The following is a 21,082-nucleotide window of genomic DNA, read 5'->3' as shown; positions in this document are numbered from 1 at the left end:
GTGTGTGTGTGTGTATGTGTGTGTGTATGAAGAAGTAAAGCAGATTAATCTTTTTTACTATGATTTGATATAATGTTGAAATAGGAGCTTTTGGGCCTAAGATGGCCTTGGATTAGGTGTTTGAAAGCGGATGCTGCTTGGGCTGTTCTCCAACCTGCTCAAGTACAGTTTGTTTCTCGCTAACTAAGAAGGAACTAACCAAAAGGAATGCAGTGATGAAGTCTATTTGCAACCATGTATAAAGCTCATCTCCTTTATATGTTGGTGAAGATTTTACTAAAGAAGCTTAGCTCTGCAGTGATGAAACTTGTTAAGATTATGAAGTAGCTTAACAAGTAAAAGCACATCAGTGTTTTCTAATATGAGTCGATATTATATTCAAATAGTTGGGCTGTTTTGGGCCCAATCTAGCATTGCATTTGGTGTCTCGAAGGGGATGCTGCTTGGGCTATGCTCCAACCTGCAGAAGTTTAGCTTGTTTCTTCCTAACTGACAAGAAAATAACCAAAAGGAATGCAGTAATGCAGTACATATGCAACCGTGTGAAAAAATCATCTCATTTTTATGGTTGAGGCAATGCCTTGGCAGCTCACTTTCCTTAAAATTTGGCAAATATTTTACTTAAGAAGCTGGTTCCATTCTACATCAGTAGAAGTTAAAAAATGACATTGTATTAGCAAGTTTTTGGGATGGCTCCCATTGCGATTGAATCAAATGCCCCGGGGGCTGAAGACCAATAGACAACAATTTAAGCACATTTATATCTTTCTTACAACCAAAAAAAAATTAAAGAAAAATCAAACTTCTGGTGGCCCCATCTACACAGCTTTAGTGATATAGCAAACAAAACCAAACATTCCCATTCACACATCAAAATCTAACAAAACAAGAGACTACATCACAGGGGGATTGGAGTCCTTCACACACACACACACACACAGAGAGAGAGAGAGAGATAGCAATCATATAGAAAATAGAAGGCAATATGTTGACACATATACACACAAAAGGGAGTTGGGCTTATTTTTAAGACATGAGAGTATGCCCACTTGTAGCAGACTCTAATAATTGGTCCACAGCCCAGATTTGTCTGGGTGAAGACATGTCATGAAGTGGTGCATACTCCTGCAAGTAGCAGTGAAAGACAGCATATCATTCCCTGCTTTTCCCTGAAACCTTTGTTTCTGCCACCCAACTCAATAATTCAGCAACCAACCAAATGGAAACCAAACAATAAACAAATAAAGAAAGAGAATGAAGCCATCAAACAAATGAATTTAGCTCTAACAGCTCCTTTTTCTCTTTAGGCTTGTGTTCCCCTTCATGATCTTCACTCCATTATTTACCTCCATTTTCCTGATCAGTTCCTCTGCGCTTCCTGCTGAAACCACAATGTGTCTTGCTGACTCCTCTATGAAGCCTTCCTCAACTCCTTGGTCAAACAGTGCAAGCAAATTGTCGTAGTACCCATCCACATTCAGCAACCCCACCTGCCCAAAAAATTTAAAGCTAAAGTCTTAAATGAAGCATGACCTAACAAGTCTCAACTAAAAATATCTCTAGAAGTCAAGAAAGACAACAACTGACTGGTTTGTCATGTATTCCAAGCTGAGACCATGCTATTATCTCTAGAAGTTCCTCCATGGTTCCATAACCACCTAACAAAGGTTGGTATTTAGACATAGATTGGGAGTGTATTATAGCCTAATTGACATTGGAGTAGACGGTTAACTTTGGTTTCACCTGGAAGAGCAATAAAAGCATCAGCATGTTTAGCCATTTCTGACTTCCTCTCATGCATGTCTGCAACTATCTTTACCACTCCAATGGTCTCTCCTGATATCTGCCCAGGGGTTTGGAGCTTTCTATGATTATCAGGAAAGAAATAGCTTCTGCTGAACTCTAAGAAAAGATAAAAGCCGAGAGAGGAGGATTTGAAACTTCACCTCATGTGGAAGGAGAGCTTTAGGAATGATTCTGTGATGAGAGAATGGATTAGAAAGAAACTTATCTTCTGTGAACCATGAAAATCTAACAGAAAAGTATTACATGTAACAAAGAACAGAAGTAGATACCCAAGAACATGGCATCCACCATTGTAAACAGTCTGAGATATTAGGCCCATCAGGCCTGCACTTCCACCACCATAAACTAGGTCTATTTTTCTCTGAACCTGAAAGAGAAGCGATGAAAGAAACCAATTTATTAGAGCGAAGAACACAAGAATAACTAGAAGAGTCAAGCTTACCAAGTGCTAGAAGACCATAAAAATAACATTTATTTTAATAAAATAAAGACTAGAACTGAAAGAACAAACAAAGAAGCATCATTCTTCACATGGATGCACCAATATTCTCATTCCCCAGAGGTTACCAGAAGCAAATAAATCAAACTAAATGAAGAATCCCAAAGGTAAAATAAGGTTTATGCAGTGCTTTTTCTTCACGACCACATCACATTATTTTGATCTTCAACCCAAAAAAAACTGGAACAAACTTCACAAGAAGAAGAGAACCCAACATAAGAGTAAGAGAAAACAAAGAAGGTGTCTTCTTCTTCATATAACTCAATTAAGTCAGTTGGTGGCTTGCTTTCAGATTTGTCTCCCAAGTTTCTCACCAGTTGCTTCCCAAGGTCAAGAGTGGCATCGCTGAATGAAGTCCTGTTTCCTGATCTACTTCCACAGAAGACACATATCCTCCTAAACTTCCTCTTGTTCTCACTTACGATTGCCTCCTGTTTGCTTGCTTCCATCCTCTCAGGAATTAAGAAGATGACTAATGTCACAGGGAAGAAGCAATGCCTTCAAACACAGGCACAAGGAGGAAGTGGGGGAGGGTGGTGAGGAGGCAAAGGCAATGAAAGCCAAGAACAATGGATTCAAACCATTCCAGCAAAACAGAAGTATCTGACACCCTTTCCTATTAAATCTCCCTCCCTCCTTTATCCCCAACACTTCCTTTTGTCTGCTCAAGCTACAGGTACTAGGTGTTGGAGATGAGCCCAACAAGAATCCACCTCCATCCTCCCTCCTTTATCCCCTCCTCTCTAACCTCATTCTTTGCCCGTCTCTCTCTCTCTCCACACCGGCACCCACGGATACATGGACAACTAGGTTCTCTTTTCTGAATCTAAGTGAATAACCATACAAATATCTTTGCTTTTGTGCCCGTCCAATCAGTGCTTGGGTGTTGGAATGTCCTGCTACAATATGCTTGGATATCTTTTTCCTCAGTCAAATTTACTGCCAATTACCACTGACTTTCTGGATAATCTCATCCACATCTTATCGCTTATTCAACACTGTTCTCTTGCCTGCTCTTTCCGGCCTGCTGTCTCTTCTTGTTTTTATCTGCCCTTTTAAGGATGAATGCTTTTGAGGCATGTGAGACAATGAATATCCAATAGAAATTTGGACGGAAATATGGACCGGACCAGCTCGATATGATTAGTAAAAAAATTAAAACAAAATCAAATAATGTTTAAAATAAAAAATTTTAACCATCAAGAAAAAAAACTGCAAAATTAGAACCGAAACTGAAAAAACTGAAAACAATTTAATTTTTTTATTCCTTTCAAAATTTTTATATATTTTAAATGTGATAGAAGCTATGATTATTTGATAGCCATTCTTATGTGTTAGTAATTTAAATTTATATTAAATATAAAAAATATTAAATATTAAATATATATAGTTTCGAGTTTGATATCAGATTCGATGCTGGGTTTGGTTTCGAATTGAGAATATCAAAACCATAACCGAAACAGAAATAGAACAAATTTTAAGTTTTAAATCTATTACCGAAACTATCTCATTAAATTTGATTAAAATCATCATGTTGGGTTCTAGGATAGGTCAAATATTGAGATACTCATTTCTGTTAACATCTCAAATATCCAATAGGGCCCTAAGCCTTGTTTACTTTGTTCGCAAAAGAAGGATTGAGTAGAAAATTATGTGCCATCTGACCAACTAGGTGCATGGTTTCAGTTTGAAACTTAGCCTGTCCTAATATGTATATAAATTTCCGTGATAAAATTCCTCTATAGTGATGATAAAAAAAAAATCCACTTAGTGTATGTCTAAAAGTTTGGAATTGTATCAAGGCAGTGAGGATAATGCTGGAAAACTATCACATCTGGAATGGTCTCTGCTAGGGCTCATTGATCCACAGCCGCTGATCCCACCAGAAAAGGCCAGCTACTGCCACTGTTACAAGGAGACCATTCACCTAAATTAAAATCGCATGTCGGTGCAATGCGTTGGTAAACCACCCAATCCATTTAATATATGTTTTAGCTCATCAGAAATATAGTAATATTATCATGCTTGTAAGTCTTCTGGTTTAACTTGTCCCTATCAACAGGGGCTATATGGAAGAAGAATCAGAATTATGGATTTCTTTTTATCTTGGTATTATTTGCTATCTTGTTACCGTCTTGATACTATATTAGTCCAAATATGATTAATATTTTTTTATAGTTTTGGTACACTTTTGTTACCAGCCACATAGCCTATATATTGATGTGCACATCGGTGCAATAGATACAAAATATAATGAATAAAATATATATGTTCTCTCTTCTTTCTTTTTTTTTATTTTAACATGGTATCAGAGCTACCGATCTCCTAATGTTCTCGGGGTTTTTTGGTCCCTCACAATCATGCCAATCTTTGCATTTTCCAGTAACATTTGTCGAGTCCACCAATTCCTAGTAGCCAGAAGTTGTTGTTGCGAAGCATTCGAGGTCAAGTGGAAAGCCCATGACCAACTAGCCCGCAAACCCGCCCAATCCTTCCCTTGTTGGGAGAGAGAGAATGGAAGAAAAATAGGAGAATAGGAGGAATAGAAACGAAGAAAACGAAGATGGCGATGGAGAAGAAGATGAGGATTCTCGAGGCTGAGTTGTTTCTATCGATACCAAGGAAGGTGAAGACTAAGCAAGCCCATAGGATTAATCGGCAGTTCCACCTATGCTTCATGTCGACAAGCACCATGTTCCTCTAAGTGCTCTTCTTGATTGCCCTTATGGCATTGTACCTAAGCTTCCAAAGCTTTGTTGACACTTTGTCCAAGTATTCCTAGGTGTTGTGGGGTGGCTTGCATTGGGAGAAACAGATTCGGACATCCGGTGAGGTTCGGCGGTCATAGGAGATCTTCATCCTTATCATCCTCGTTGTCAGTTTTGTTGGTTCCCATGTCTCTATCGCTCTCCACAAGCACAACAATGGCGTCGTCGGCCCTGACAACTTCAATTCCTTCGACGCCCCTCTCAACGAGCGGTAGCAATTAGGGCATCAACCCTTTTGCAGATCTGGGTTCAGATCCATTAGATCCGGCTCATTTCGGTCCTGATCAGATTCATTTAGCTAAAGTCATTGTAGATTTGGATTTAAATCTGAATTCAATCAGAACTATAGACTCGGGCCTAGATCCAATTCACATAAATAGATTCTAGTCTAATTAGTGCCATATCAGTCAACTATGTCATTAGATAAATTAGTTAACCATGTTAGCAGATACGTCAATTTGCCACCTTAGTCGATCATGTGGGTCAACATATTAGTCAGCAACATGGGCAAGCACGTTAGTCTGCCATGTCAGCCATGAACATATCATTCTGTCGCTTTAGTTAAAGATGTCAGCATTGCCAAACATATTAGTTTGCAACATTATCTCTTTGAGCTACCACATCAGCTTGATACATCAATCTACTACGTTGGCTTATATATTGCCCTATCAGCTTCTGATTTGCCACATCAACTTTTAAGTTATATGTTAGCTCCTAATCTACCATACTAGCCTTTGATCTATCACTTCAGTCGCTGCCACGCCAGCTCCAAATCTACTATGTCAGCTTCTGAATACTTTCGTGATGTGATTTCCAAACTCAAGCTGGATTCTATTTTACCATCTTGAGTTTGAAGGGAGTTGTTATGCATATCTACTCTCTAGTTACTGTATTAATCCAAATATGATTAATATTTGCTTATCAGTCTCGGTACATTCTTCTAACATGCCACATTGTTAGGCTATTTATATTAATGTGCATATCGGTATAGTAAATACAAGATACAATGAATAAAAGATATACTTTCTCTCTTCTTTCTCTTCCCTTAGTTTAACAATTATGCTTCTTGTTTAACTTGTCCCTATCAACAGGGGTCATATTTCTGATAAATCAGAGTTATGTATTTCTTTTTATCTTAACAATTTGTCATGGATGCATGTTGTAGACAAACTAGGGGAATGGCTCACGGTATCAATGATAACAGCATCTAGTTTTGGACGGATGTGAGGGTTGAAAAGGCTGGCTTCATAGAGGGCCCTGCCTCTGAGCGGAAATACTTCTTTACAGTGCCTTTTATAGCTTTTTGCGTTTGTTGGTTGTGCTTGTTGTTTGTCTTCCCAGTTAAAGAGGGTTGGATAAAGCGGACCATGAGCAGAGACATCTGCCTCAGGCGAGAAAAGAAAGGAGCCAGTCTTCTAGAGGATACTAGTTTTTGTTGGATTTCTCTTGGCCCCTTTTTTGTCCCTCTGATCAAGATTACCGAAGATTTATGAGATGTCCCATTCCTTGGTCCACTTTTCTGAGGAAAGGATTAATAGTGGTTAAAGCACTCTAGTTTGAAGATTCGATCCCTAATCATGTCGTTCAATACTCACAAAAAACAATCCATATCTACCCCTCTTCTACTGGTTCCAGTCACAAGTCATGCCCTTTCTCATAGAAAATGCGAGAGAGCCTATGAGTCCATGATTGCCACCTGTTTAAAACTAGTTCAGAGAAGGTACGAATCTCTTTCCAATATCTGTGCAGTCCTTTCCAAATATTGAAATGTAATACACCATTTGTGTGGTACTTAACAGGGAATGTGGACAGGAAAAGTATTTAGTCAGATGCACTGATTCGTTTTACAAATATTCTGAGCTATTTTGCATTGTTCTTTGTTTTTTTATGCCTGTAAATTGATCATGTTCACGATTTCCAAAGACAAACTAAATTATTGGTGGCAAGCATAGTGATGATTGGCAAAGTCTGATTGTCTTGGTCTAGTTTATTACTGATGGACTGTTACCAAGTGGTATCCAAGAATAATGACTACGACAGCATAAAACAATCCTGCAGTTGATTCATGCATGTGAATCCAGCAAAGATGCAATAGTCTTAAAGATGTTATGAGACTCCTTCCTCTGTACCTTGATAAAAGAATGTTCTTCCTTGCATGAAGGAAGGTCTTAAAGACCAAAAGTCCCTACTCATGTTTGATGTTGCCTTGCCTTCCTGGTGGGTCTCTCTGATAGAGAACATGTTCATCTACTCCTGGCTCTGCCTTGGTCCCACTTAAATCATTGACAACGAGAAAGAACTTCCTCCTCTTTATATTATTGGATGGAAGTAGATTTTGTGACTATTTCTTCTTCACCTTCTTCTTCTTCTTCTTCTTTTCTGTTTATCACTTTAATACTTATGTGATCATTTTTATTGAATTCCTTTGGTTTCCACTAATCTGTTATTTCTTTTCTTTCTTCTTTTCCCCGATTTAAAGGTTGGAGAAAACCTTACATAAATCTAGATTATTAACCTTACTTATAACTACTAAATAGCAACTAGTTCAAAAAATCTAAGAGAATCTTTTGCAAAGATTTGCCATGGAGTAAGATTTGGAGATCATTAACCAATATTATATGTTAATGATAAGCATCACCCGATACGCCATCACTTGAATTTGATTTGTTATTCTTAAGCCAATAAAGTTATTATTATAATAATGAGGATTTTACGTGTCATTTGATGCACGATGGCTCAAGCTATGTAGCAAGAGCCAATGGGGACTGGGGCTGCCTCTTTCAAATGAAAGAGGGACAATCGTTCTTTATGCGAATCCACCGTAGGACCACACAATAGCTGCTTTGAGATGTGTGCAGTTGGATGAATGATGGAGTTCACAATATTTTGAGAAATATGCATATGGTCAATGCCACGAAAGAAGATCAATTATTCTTTTGCATGAAAGATACAATCCAAAACCAAATAAAGGTGGCTGATCTCGCCATTGAGGGCTACCCACCACTAGTAGCACTAATTTGTCGGGGCCCCCCTTCTCTCATGACGAGCATCTGTTGTCACAGATCCTGCAATCTTATTTTAACAGTGAGAAAGATATGGTTGGGCAAGAGAATGCATTAATTAAGCTCATGGGAAAGCATGGGGGGAAGGAGGTTAGTGTGGGAGGTTAGGTTCCAGATCATTGTGGCAGTTAAAGGCGTGTTTGTGTTGTAGGATATAGTATGCTTTGGACTTGAAAGTCAAGGACAATAGATCAATTAATCCTTCTAATTTATGAGCGCCAAAAGGTTCCATCACCAAACATAGATTCCCGAATCTTTGAGTAGATAGGCCCTTGGAGTCAAGCTCCAGAAGGTTTCATCAATTGCCCCACAGGTAATCACATGAAGGATGTAGGTCCTACCATGCCTTATTTCAAAATTTCGAGGCTTTTATTATTCCCTGAGAGGGTCTCAGGCCACACAGTAGAATGAAGCCATTTGACTGTCTCCTCTATTATGAGAGAGAGAGAGAGAGAGAGAGAGAGAGAGAGAGATTGGGAATAGCCTTTTTTGAGATGGTCCATCGCAAACAGAAACGGTGAGACCTCAAAACCTGGTCATACAATTATGAGACCAAGCATTGGTTGCATGGTTAGCTGTGGTGCCACCTACGCCTACAAAGTTGGTGGTTAACTAGGGCCCGCACCAGCCTTCACATGCTTTAGTAACAGTGAACTACAAGCTTTAATTAGTACTGGTTCTATTGCTTCCATGGCTGTATATATTCACCTAAACTGCCTATTTGTATTGAAGTAAATGATGCAGCAGTACTACTAGAGCCTTTTAATCATCTATATGTGTCTGCATGAATTCCATGCATGTTTATTGGGCATGGATCCAGACGAGGTTCAGTAATTCCAATAAGCATGGCTTCAAGATACACCAAACCATAATAGTTAGTTGCAATGCATCAATTTATACCATTATTTTGTTTCGTGAAATAAATGTGGGATTTTTCATGAACACGATGTGGGAGATTAGAGTTATCACGCCTTCGACCCAAGATTGCGAGCCATGGATCGCGGCAACCCCCGTATATTTATAAGGAGCTCTCCCTACAAGATCAGTAATTAAGGAATACCCTAACTAGATAATTCATGTAATAACATAAGATACAACAGTAAAACACAAACTACCACAAATCATTATAAAGGCATAATTTCGTTTCAAAATAGAAATCCATTAAAACCCATATCTTTCAAATATTTATATTCGTAATCATAAATCTGATTCGAAATAAATTACATTTAACTCAACATCCTTTAACTATGATTATATTTATACCATGTAGCTAGGCCAGAAATAGAATCACATTTATACCCTACGGAGTGGTCTAAAATACCACACTTATACCCTATAGCGGGGCCAAAAGTAGAACTAATAAGATCAATAAGCTAATGCATAATCCCCAATTGGCAGGGTCTAATACATAGTCAGACAGAGAGCTAAATTTGACACATGTCAAAATTCTTTTTGCAAATAACATATATATTATAATCCATTCAAAATATGTATATATGATGTAAAATCAGTAAATAGTATAACAATAATCCAAAAAAAATATTACTCCGAATTATATATCTATTTTCTATTCAAAACACCATTGTATAAAATTCATAAATCATATATAAATCGTTTAACAATTTATTTATCGTAAAAATAATATTATATAAATAAAAAATCTATAAAAGGTAAATTATTACTTACCTTGCAACCGAAACTAAACTACAAGTCTAAATAATTGCAAAAATCTCTCCCATGACCTAAGACTTCAATGAGCGCTCAACTAAAATCTACTATGAGCACCGTAAGCCAAGAGCATTGGATCCCAAAAGAAGAAAGAGAAAGGACCTGATAGTGATTTAGCAGTGGCAATTGGCAAAATTTTTAGGCGGTGAGGCAAAAGGGGGTATAGGATTTTTAAATAGCTGTTGGAGGCTAGGTTTTCTAGCTTCCGTAGGAAATCAAAATGGAGAAAAGATTCTATCTCCTACTCCAAGTCGAATAGGGCTCTATCTTTTTTTTACCATCTCCTACTCTAAATCGAATAAGGATCTATTTTTTTTTACTTCTCTTACTCTAACTCTTACATCTGGACCGGTAAAATGGACTAGACCCGGTTTCTTACTAGAAGGGTTGGGTCTTACAAGAATATAAAAAAAACATAAAATAAACCAGAAAAGTGAGGCATACCTTAAGAGCCCTAAGTAGCCATTGATGATCGTTGTGATGAGATTCGTTAGAAGAAGAAAGCACAAAACGGATAGATCTTCCTCTCCTTCTCCTTTCCGATGCTTATCTCCTCAATGGAATAAGTACCCCTAGGAGCATAGAAACCTAGATGCTCCAGAATTTCTTTAAAGATAGATATATATATAGTAGTGGAATGGAGATCTAACTCAGTTAATAATGCTAATGTATCCATCTATTACATAGTCTATTAACCAAATCAAGCCTACATACATCAATACTCACTACATCACAGGGCTAAGACAATAGGGTCCAAAATAACTGTATGACTACAAATTAGTTATAGGCTTCTCAAATATACATTCAGATGATAACTTAGCCTATAATATATAATAAATCAAAATAGAATCAGTCCATAATCAATGAAAGCCTACCTTATGAGAAATTCCAAAATTCTCCCACTTGAGCAATATTGATTAGGACTTTAATTTTTAAAGAAAATATATTTATTCAATACATATATGTAGTTCGAAAATGACTTTTGGGCTAAGTTCACCTTATGTGGACATATATACAAATATCCTGAATGGGCAACATCTTAAGTCAAAATCTAGTCCAACAAAACCGCTAACATCGAATCATAGCAGTCTTCATATCATTTATTGATAGAAGATTCTTCTATGGTTATAAATATTAGTAATTTCACCGATATGGATTTTAGTGATGTAGTGCATGTAGTGTGAACATTTTATCTTTATGTGATCAAAATAAAACATACAAAATTCATCATCAGTTCACTTTATGGTTTCAAATGAAACTCCTTTATGCTTTTGAATGAAAGCTGCTACAATTACAATAATTTTAAGCTTCTGTCATAATTTCACCTTTATATCTTAAGATGAATCATAATATCAATTATAACTTGAGAAATACCTTTATGCTTAAGCAACACCTTTATGCTTAAAACTTTTATTTAAACAGCATTTGCAAACAACCATATGTGCACAAGTGTAAATAGGGTTTTCTAATATAAAATAATAGAAAAGATACCGTATGTAATATTTAACAAAATAATACTCCATATCTAAATTTATCATATATCTGCCAAGTACACTAATAGCATACACTATATTTGGTCTAGTGCAGACTTATGCATACATTAAACTACCCACAACACTAGATTAAGGCATATTCTTCATGAATTATCTTTCTATATCATTTTTAAGACACTGGCTTCTACTAAATTTATCTCCCTTAATCATAGATATGTCTCTAGGTTTGCAATTATGCATATTGAATCTACTTAGTACACGATCAATGTAAACTCTCTGAGATAACCCAAATACACCACAACCTATACCAAGTACAAATAAAGCTTCTGCAAGATCCTTCATATCAAAGACCTTAGATAGCATACGTTTAGTCCTATGCAATAACTTAGAGTCATTACCAGCAAGCAAAACATTATCTACATACAAGACTAGAAAAATAAATTTATCCCGCTAACCTTAAAGTATATGCATCGATCCACTTTGTTTTTCACAAATCTAAGGAAACTCGCAATGTCATCAAACTTATGATACCATTGTCTCAACGCTTGCTAAGGACCATAGATGGATTTCTTAAGTCTTCATACCATATGTTCCTTTCAACTCTTGACAAAACTTTCTGATTGATTCATGTAGAATTCCTCATGAAGAAATCATTCAAAAAAGTTGGATTAACATTAATCTAATTATGCTCTAGGTCAAAACGGTTTACCAGCACCATAATTACTTTAAAATAATCTTTGCAAAAGATCAGAAAGAAAGGTCTCATTATAATCTATGCCCTCATTTTGTATGACCTTTTTGTAACCATTCTAGTCTTGAACCATTTAATATTACCATTAGAGTATTTCTTGGTTTTAAATATTACACCTTATGGACTTAAATCTTTTAGGTAATTCCACTAGATCTCATACTTCATTTTGACTGCATCGCATCACGCATAGCTTCAAGCCACTTATCTAACTAGGGATATCTAATAGCCTGATAATATGAGACTAGGCCAACAAATAACCAAAGTCAATGTCATTTTCACCTAAATAAACCACATAGTTATTAGGAATGACAGGTCTTCTTTTTCTAAGTTATCTCCTTACGGATATTTCATTAATTGGCTGTGGAGGTGCATATTGGTTCACCTATTTAATGCTGCTCTACCATTGTCCTACCAATAGGATGAAATATGACTTTTTTTTGGATAATAGGAATAGAAACAATAACCTATCATTTCTCTAATGTCACATCTCTAGTATGAGAGCATCTGCAGTCATCCATATCACTCTAAAAAATCTCGCATGGATAGACTCAACAATCATTGTACCTCTGTCAAAGCAGTATAATCTATATCTATTTAGAATTATCTAGATAGCCAATGAAATAACAAGAAGTGTGTCACGCCCTAAACCCATCATCCAGGTCGGTCATGTGACACGGCCACATAAGCCCTAAAGCAATGCCCTAAAGACCATACAAGGCCTAAGGTGAACAAATATCTAATAACTCAATAATGAATAGCTAAATAATTCAAATAAATAAATTCTTCATATTCAAATAACTAGTTTAGTTACATGATCTTCAAATGTTCATCAGTATCAAAAAATATACTAACTAACAACTTATAAATCTGGTGCTCGAGCTCCATGCCCAATGCATCCGAAACTACGTATCCTGTGACTCTAAAAGAAGAAAAGAAGTGGCGTGAGCTTTACATCTCAGTAAGAATTCTACATACTCACACCAATATATATATATATATAATAAACTTTAAATAAAGATTAACTAAAAACCATGTCAAAATACAGATAAAAATTATAAAATCTCACATCGATTATCCAGCACGGCTCAATAAAATTCATGTAAATATGCATTCATAAATATATGTCATCAAACATATAACCCATTTCAAAAAATGTATAAGATATTATCATACAGTGGTTTTATATTTTTAACCTTTGAGATTTTTGATTAACCATTATGTTTCTCAATTGGACTATTCATGGGCATGCTTATGATTGCCCGTGGTGGTAAACCAAAATATCTATACTTCAGCTAGTGGTGGCAAACCAAGATAACTGTGATTCAACTTGTGGCAATCTAAGTTAACTGCACTTCGGCCCACAGTAGCAAAACCAGAATATGTCATGATTCACCCCGTGACAAGCAATCCATAACATGTCTAGTCCAAATCCTTTTATTCATCAATCAAATTATTCAATTTCATCCATACTAAGAAAAATATAATTTTATATTTTATGTCATCCTCAAATTTCAAAATAATTAGCTTTACTTCTCAATAACCAAAACCATAATCCAAGCAGCCATAATCACCGATTTTCATATGTCTATATAGTAATGAAATATATATGTTAGAAATTATTAGACGATCATATAGAAAATGATGCAAACCCCAAAATCATCAGCACATGCTACAAAATATATATTATCAATAAAGATGATTGTGTACAAGACTTCTTACTTCTACTAATGACAGACTCAAATACTAGGTATATCGATCCTCTCCTCGAACTACGAATTAGAGGGAAAAGTGGTATGCTCAATACCTTTCTGCCTAGTCGATTGTCCCACTATAAGATCAGGCCTAATCATCAAACTGATCATAACAACCACGATCAATGGTACAAAATTATGGAACGAGATTAAATTTTAACATTGTCTGCTTGGACCCCCTGGTCGTACAATACCGACCCAAGACCTCTGTTCGCACAATACCAGCCCGAGACCCCTCTTAAGGTCCACCTAGTCAACTTCGGTATACCTAGATATTTGGACTGTCTAGTGGTCTATAAAATATCTAGAGAGAGAAAGAAGAAATAGAAAAGTAGATAGATGAGAGAGAAAGAGAAGAAAGAGGACAAAGAGAGAAAGAAGAAGAGAGTTCAGAAGAAAGAGGACAAAGAGAGAAAGAAGAGAGAGAACACTCTTCTTCTCCTTCCCCAAAATAGGGGAAATGTCTCTCTCCCACTCCTTCTCAATCCCACCAAGGAAGAGTCGAGGGACAGCGCCCCATAGCAAACCCAGGTGGCAGCGATGGCAACAGCCTTGAGCAATAGGCCACAGGTGGCAGTGGTCGGCGACGGTGAACAAAAATCAAAATAAAGAACTATGTTCTGAGTGAATTCCAGTGACTTGCCAACTCTAATCAAAGAAAATCAATGGCCCAAAGCCAAAGAAAGGAGGAGAGAGAAGTTGGAAAATCTTACCTTGTTGACGGCAAGATCTCATAGCCAATCGACAATGAAACCCTCCACGGAAAGCTCAAGTTTTTCATACTCTAATTAAGGCTTCAAGGGAGGATTCTAGAGGGGAGGTGGAGATCTCTTTTTATAGGTGAAAATCGGAGCTTTGCTGGAGTTCTAGACGCACTTAAAGACCCCTTCCTCGTCAGACTTGGGAAGGAAGAAAACTTCCATCGAGAGTCTTCCAACCTCGACTCACATGCTGGGTGCACGTTGAGTGGCCAAAATGGCTAGCCCAAGCCACTCCCAGACCGGACTAGACCGACCCAAGCCCATTTTAAAATGGGCCCTTACAGAGTGGTTCTAGGTCCAAACTTATTCTATGATGGATTATGAATCTTGACCTTTGCAAGGAAACCTCAATCATGAAACTGCTAACCCACAACTCAAAAGGTGTCTTAGGAATTGCCTTACTAGGAATTCTATTCAAGATATATAAGGTAGTCTTTAGGACCTCACTCTAAAGATGTCTTGGCAAATTACACCTACTCATCATGGTTATTGATCTTGGATGGTGCAAAACTATTCCAAGCAAGCTTATTCTGGATTGGAAGACAAGAGACAAAATTTTGGTGGCTAAATCTTTTAGGAATGCTTGCCTAACATGGGTGATAATCCACAAAAAAACTCCTTGCTATTTGTTCTAAACTACAGATGACTGCTTTTAGGACAACAATACTAGTCATCATATAGACTTGCATAGCATAAACCACCGACTTGATTAGGATCACCCTACCCATCATTGACAGAGATCTCCACTACCAACCCACTAGCCATCCTTGCACTTAGAATAAGACTAAACAATCTTCTCTATTCGACTTCTTCTCTGTTACTGGCACGCCCGATTAATGCCAATTGCTAATACACACGGCAATGCCTTGATAGTCCTTGATTTTCTACTTCTCCACAAGTTTGATCCTTAGGCTGAATTTCATTATATGTTTTTGCAGATTCACCTATTGACCCAACATAAGGCAGTATCTCAAAACAATGTTCATAAATGCAGGGGCAACTAGGATGTAATCATTCACAAATAGAAGTTGAGAGACTAATGGCGCCATCGGACTGAGCTGGGAGGTAGTTAAGATACGGCTATGAACATAACAAGTTATAATTCTATTGAAAATAAATAGAAACTCGAACCCAAGATTACTGCTCTTCTCTCCCCACCCCACCATATTAGGAATAACAAAATGGACTTTGGAAGCTCAACCTATAATGCGATGCAACCCCCCAACTTATCTGAGAGAACATTTCTTCCTCTCTTCTAGCATATGTATTTTTTCTTAACATAACTACCAAATTAGTCGGGACTTGATTAGAATTCTTGTTGGCAACTAGGATAGGCTTAACAATCATACAATTTTAAAACAATGACACGTCAGATATCAACACGAAGGATTGATAAGATTGACAAGGAGGTAGGGTACATGGACATTTTGGAGATAGGTTTGATCTAGCTCCAAGTTCCTTAATTGTTTATAGAACTTTTAGAATCACAATAGTAGATGAATAGAGAGTTGAAGAAGAATGCTATTTGTTGGATGAAATGATAAAGGAGTACCCGGAGACGCATATACAAAAACTTCGTATAGGAATACACAAGGAAACGATAACTTTGCAAGATGACGAAGACGAGAGACAGAAATCTGTACCAGACGCACGCTGATGCCACAACTGAGATGCTGAAAAAGGTGGCCCTATATCTGCAGCTGCGAGAGAAGTAGTAGGTGGATGATGACAAAACTCCAAGTGGAACAGGCGGCCAGCTTTACAGCCTCTCCCAATCAGCTTCCCGGTTGCCCCGGTTCGTAGGTCCTGCACAACGCAACCAGATTTAGAGAAGGTTACATTACTTTCTTATTTTTTATTAACCACTTGGCCAACAGACATATCAAAATTTTCAAAAGAATTATATGTATGCATGTTTCTAGAACAAAAAGAACATCTTTTGAATATATAAATTGCAATGAGAGTGCATGGATAAAATAAAGCAAAATGTTCCAAAGACCCCTCTATATAACTCACTGGTGATCAGAAACAAAAGTTCTATTTTGAAATTTTTGATGGGTAGATAGCAATGAGGTTGAGAGACTCTGTTTGGTATCATTTTTTTCTTTTTCTAAACAAAAATGCAGAATCTGATACAAAAAAAGTGCATTGGTTACTTTATTTTTATTTTTTAAAAAAAACTTTCATTATTTCTTGAAAAAATGGAAGTGAAAGATTTTTACCTTCAATTTTTTTTTTTAAAATAGTGGGTTTTCATAGCTCTCCTCTCAACCCCTATTCTTCCACCCGACCTTGTCCTTGGCCCTTAGTGACCTCGGTGCCTTCCCCCTCCCTCACCTATGGTAACCCCTATGCCATCGCCCTTGCTCTCGGCGACACTACACTAACTCCTCAATCCTTGCTGGTCACCTCTCAATCCTTGTCGTGCTCTCCCCGGTCACTTTTTTGCCCTTATCGAGATCTCCCTCATCCCTAGCCATGTTGTCGGCTCATCCCTCCCTCCATCTCCTTTTGCCACTCCTTCCACTTCCTCACCATCATCCATAGCTTTCTCTCATGTGCCATTCCACCTCCCTTGCCTCACTACGTCATCTCTGCACCCTTAACCTTAACTTCAACCTCTGCTTCGTCTGAATCTCCGACAATCGTTGCAATCCTAGCTCTCTCCAACCTCATCCTCTGCCACAACCACCTCTCCAGCCAAATTCCTTGTTTCCCATTCTCCTCCCATCCCCTTCTCCTCAATCTCAAGCGCATCTCCCTCTCTTGTGAGATCCCAGCTTCTTTGCCATCTCTCCGCTACCTCATCCTTGCCTCCAACTAGCTCTTAGGAGGAGCTCTTGCTAGGGGCTCGGTGAGTGCCGGTATCATCAATGTTGCTATTATGAGATGCTTATGGAACACAAAAAAATTAATAATAGAATTTCTATTGCTACCTTGAAATTTGAAAAAATCAATGACTATCAAACATATTCTAGATTTCAGACATTTGAAAAAAAATGAAAGGAGAATTTTTATTTTTTAAGCGATAGTGATGCCAAACATGACTGAGGCTCTCCTTCTCTCCCTCTCTCTATTTTTTCTTCTCCCACCTTCTTAGGCTTCCATGCCTTTGGTTTATACCTTGGACTATAGGAAATGAGAAAAATAGTGTAGTGAAGATGGGATGGAAAATTGGAAACTTTGTGGAGGTTGTTTGTAGGGTTTAGAAAAATAGTGAAGAGGGCACATAATTTCTTTCCCAAGAATAAGGTAGATAAACAACAAAGAGAGAAGGATAGATGTCGAGTTTGATTGGCAGATGAAGGGAGATGAGTGATGGAGGAGGCTTAATCTCAAGAGAAGAATTTGATGGGAGAGAGATCTCGATTTTTGTTGTAGCTTCAGTAGTAAGTAAGAATGCTTTAATGAAGATATGAAATGCTCAAGATTTTCAATCGGCCAATAAACTGATAATTTTAACTTCTCTTTCTTTCCTGCTATAGTTGGATGGTTAGGATTGAGCTTTATTAGAAAACTAGTAGCGGGTTAATTACTGAAAAATCATGTACTTTTGTGCCCTTTTCAGCTTTAGCACATCGTTCATTTTTTCAATTGGGTATATGTACTTTATAAATTGTTGCAATATTGGCTTGCCATCAACCAACATCCAACTTTGCCATTAATGTGCAAATATGAAAATGACATGGAAATATTTTAGAAAAGACATGGAATCACAATATTGGTCTCTTAAGATAGAAGGGGGTGGGAGAGAGATCGAGGTAAAGAGATGGAAAGAGAGAAAGGACAGCGGGTGAGGGTAAAATTAGGGTTTGCAATCAGAAAATTGCAAGTTAGAGAGCTTTGGAAGCTTTGATATGGTGGCGGAGACAACCACATCAGCAACAGAGCAATGGTTTCCTTCTCTCTTAGTGGTCCCTCATTGAACTTCTCTCTTAGTGGTCCCTCATCGAACTATTTGAAGAAAAGCCCGAGGGCTTTTTGTGCCAAGTAGAAAACATGAGTTTCCCATTATATTTCATTGGCTATTTGTTTGTTTAAATAATTATAGTTTTGTACCATACTAAAGAAACAATCAAATAGGGATTATTAGGTTGTTTAATAAACTAAGTATTTTTATTAAGCTGGAGTTAAAAAATTGCACGCTGTTACATGCATTACACAACATGTGTTTGTCATGGTAGTTGAAATAGTTGAGTAGTTAGAATCAAATAATTAATGTAATGCAAGGTTACATATTGATTGAGTTAATGAATTTTATATTGTATAGTTTATTAATAGTGTTAATTGTGGTTTTATCATATAGAATGGGCGATAGGTTCAATATACAGATGCATCGTAATAGTGCTTTGCAAAGGCATCTAGAATTGACATACCTAGGAGGCAGGATTCATATAGGGGACAATTGTGATCTAGATTTCATTTTATACTTTGAGTTGGTAGATATGGTCAAGGAGTTAGGGTATCAAGAGGCATCAAGAATGTGGTACAGGGTTCTAGACATGAATGCAAGTGAGGGTGTTAGAGAAATTAGGAGTGATAGTGAAGTGATGGAAATGGTACCTACTCCACTTTAACATAAGACCATAGTAAGTTATGCAGAAGGTGTGGCTATTCAGAACTTGAAGGATAGAAATATAGTTAAAAGTAATGAATCTGAAGCTGAGGCTATGACTATTGAAACTTTTGGTGAAAATATTGCAAATATTCAGGTTGTAACACTTGTAGTTAGTGATAGGCCTTCTAATATAGATGATGATCCTGACTACATACATACCAATGAAGCCAAGTGAAATTGAGGAGACTTTGAGTAATGATGAGCTCATGACAAATGATGAAGAATATCTGGAAGCTAGAAATAAGCAGAAAGCTGTGAGGTAAAAGGACACTAGTGGAGTTCATGAACTTGGTAGTGAAGTTGGTGGCACACTTAGAAGTGGAACTGGTGTTATTGGACCGGGCGCTATTGGACTAAGTGCTGTTAGACCAGATTTTGTTGGACCAAATGTTGTTCGAGCTAAATCTAATGAACCTACCCATTCTGTATAGATTAATGAAGAGGTGAGAAGAGAGTTGGATAATTACCATATTGAATATGAAACTTCAAATGCTAAAGTCCTAACTCTAGAAAGTAGTGAGGATGAGCAATTTGAGTCTAGAAGGGGGAGGAGGGTAAGGTACACTTATTACAACCCAAAGCGTGACAACAGGAATGTGATGTTTGAACTAAGGATGAAGTTTGAGGGCCCTAAACAATTTAAAGATGTTGTTAAAGGATATGCGATAGTGAATGGACACAATATTAGATGGGAAAGAAGTTGTGAGAAAGAGGTGGAGGTCAAATGTGTAGACAAGTGTCCTTGGAAGATATATGCAAGTTAGATATGGATGGAGAAAATATTTGTTGAAAAAACCCTTGAAAATGAACATAACTATTGCAGAAGTTTGAGGAATAGACAAGCTATTTCTAAATGGCTTACCAAGGAATACATCAATAAGTTTAGGGTTAACCCTAATTGGAGTGTGAAAAAATTGGAAGAAGATGTAAAAGAAAATTATGTTTTGACTATAACTAGGATCCAATGCTGTAGAGCCAAGTGGAGGGCATTAACAATGATTATTGGTACTCTAGAGGATCATTATAGCAAGTTGTGGTCCTATATTGTAAATCTAAGAAGGACAAATAATAATGAGATTTAAGGCTGAAGTTGATAGGCCTTTTCTTAGAGCAAAGCCATATTTTTATATATTTTATATGGGTTTTGATGCTTCGAAGAGAGGTTGGCTAGCAGGGTGCGGACCAATCATTGGCCTGGCTAGTTGTTGCTTTAAGATGCTCCTAGGGGCCAACTACTTCATGTTGTAGGAAGAGATGAGAACAACCAAATGTTATCTATAGCCTAGGTAATTGTGGAGGGAGAGAGTGAGAATACTTGGACTTGGTTTCTACAACTACTGCTTGATGATCTTGAAATTCATGATGGATATGGATACACAATAATTAGTGACCAACAGAAGGTACTTCTATTAATATCTTAACAACTTATTTTCCATCTCCTTTGTTTATTTTCTTTGTATTATGTTAATATCTTAATATGTAATGCTTGTTTGTCACAAGGCCTTCTTAATGCAATCACAAACTTAATTCCACATGTAGAGCACAAGAATTATGCCAGGTACATATATGCCAATCGGAAAAATCCTAATCTTGTCCATGTACTGAAAAAGTGGTTCTGGGTTTCCATAAGGGTTACAAATCATATAGATTTTAATGATGTCATTAGAGAGTTGCAGGACTTGTCAGGTAAGGCTATTGATGACTTTATAAACTAGGGTCCACACCACTTTCTATAAAGCATTTATCAGTACCTTTCCGAAGTTGTGACATTATTGACAATAACGTATAAGAGACTTTTAGTGGTTACATTATTCAAGCAAAGCATAAACATATCTTAGATATGCT

General features: G+C 37.1%; 1 protein-coding gene across 1 annotated transcript; it reads right to left on the bottom strand.

Moving 5' to 3' along the window:
* Positions 1-946: 946 nt before the first annotated feature.
* LOC103707889 (putative cytokinin riboside 5'-monophosphate phosphoribohydrolase LOG4) lies at positions 947-3,137 on the bottom strand. The gene is made up of 6 exons (XM_008792590.5): positions 2,620-3,137; positions 2,076-2,173; positions 1,947-1,977; positions 1,744-1,843; positions 1,588-1,658; positions 947-1,490 (listed from the first exon to the last, which is right to left on the bottom strand). Exons 1-6 carry the CDS (start codon positions 2,752-2,754, stop codon positions 1,284-1,286), a joined length of 642 nt encoding a protein of 213 aa, XP_008790812.1. The 5' UTR covers positions 2,755-3,137; the 3' UTR covers positions 947-1,283.
* Between the last annotated feature and the right edge of the window lie 17,945 nt (positions 3,138-21,082).

Source organism: Phoenix dactylifera, chromosome 7 (assembly GCF_051530095.1).
Source record: "Phoenix dactylifera cultivar Ajwa chromosome 7, Ajwa_hap1_PhDact_Kaust_v1.1, whole genome shotgun sequence".
NCBI classification, from domain to species: Eukaryota; Viridiplantae; Streptophyta; class Magnoliopsida; order Arecales; family Arecaceae; genus Phoenix; species Phoenix dactylifera.
Note: the sequence above shows the minus strand (reverse complement) of the source record. Positions and strands in the feature narration are given on the sequence as shown.

Excerpts from the sequence above, each read along its gene's own strand:
- LOC103707889 (XM_008792590.5), bottom strand. The coding sequence starts at position 2,754 with ATGGAAGCAAGCAAACAGGAGGCAATCGTAAGTGAGAACAAGAGGAAG. Across the intron at positions 2,174-2,619 it reads TTGACCTTGGGAAGCAACTG|GTTCAGAGAAAAATAGACCT; the intron begins GTGAGAAACTTG and ends CTTCTCTTTCAG. Across the intron at positions 1,844-1,946 it reads AAGCTCTCCTTCCACATGAG|ATATCAGGAGAGACCATTGG; the intron begins GTGAAGTTTCAA and ends ACCCCTGGGCAG.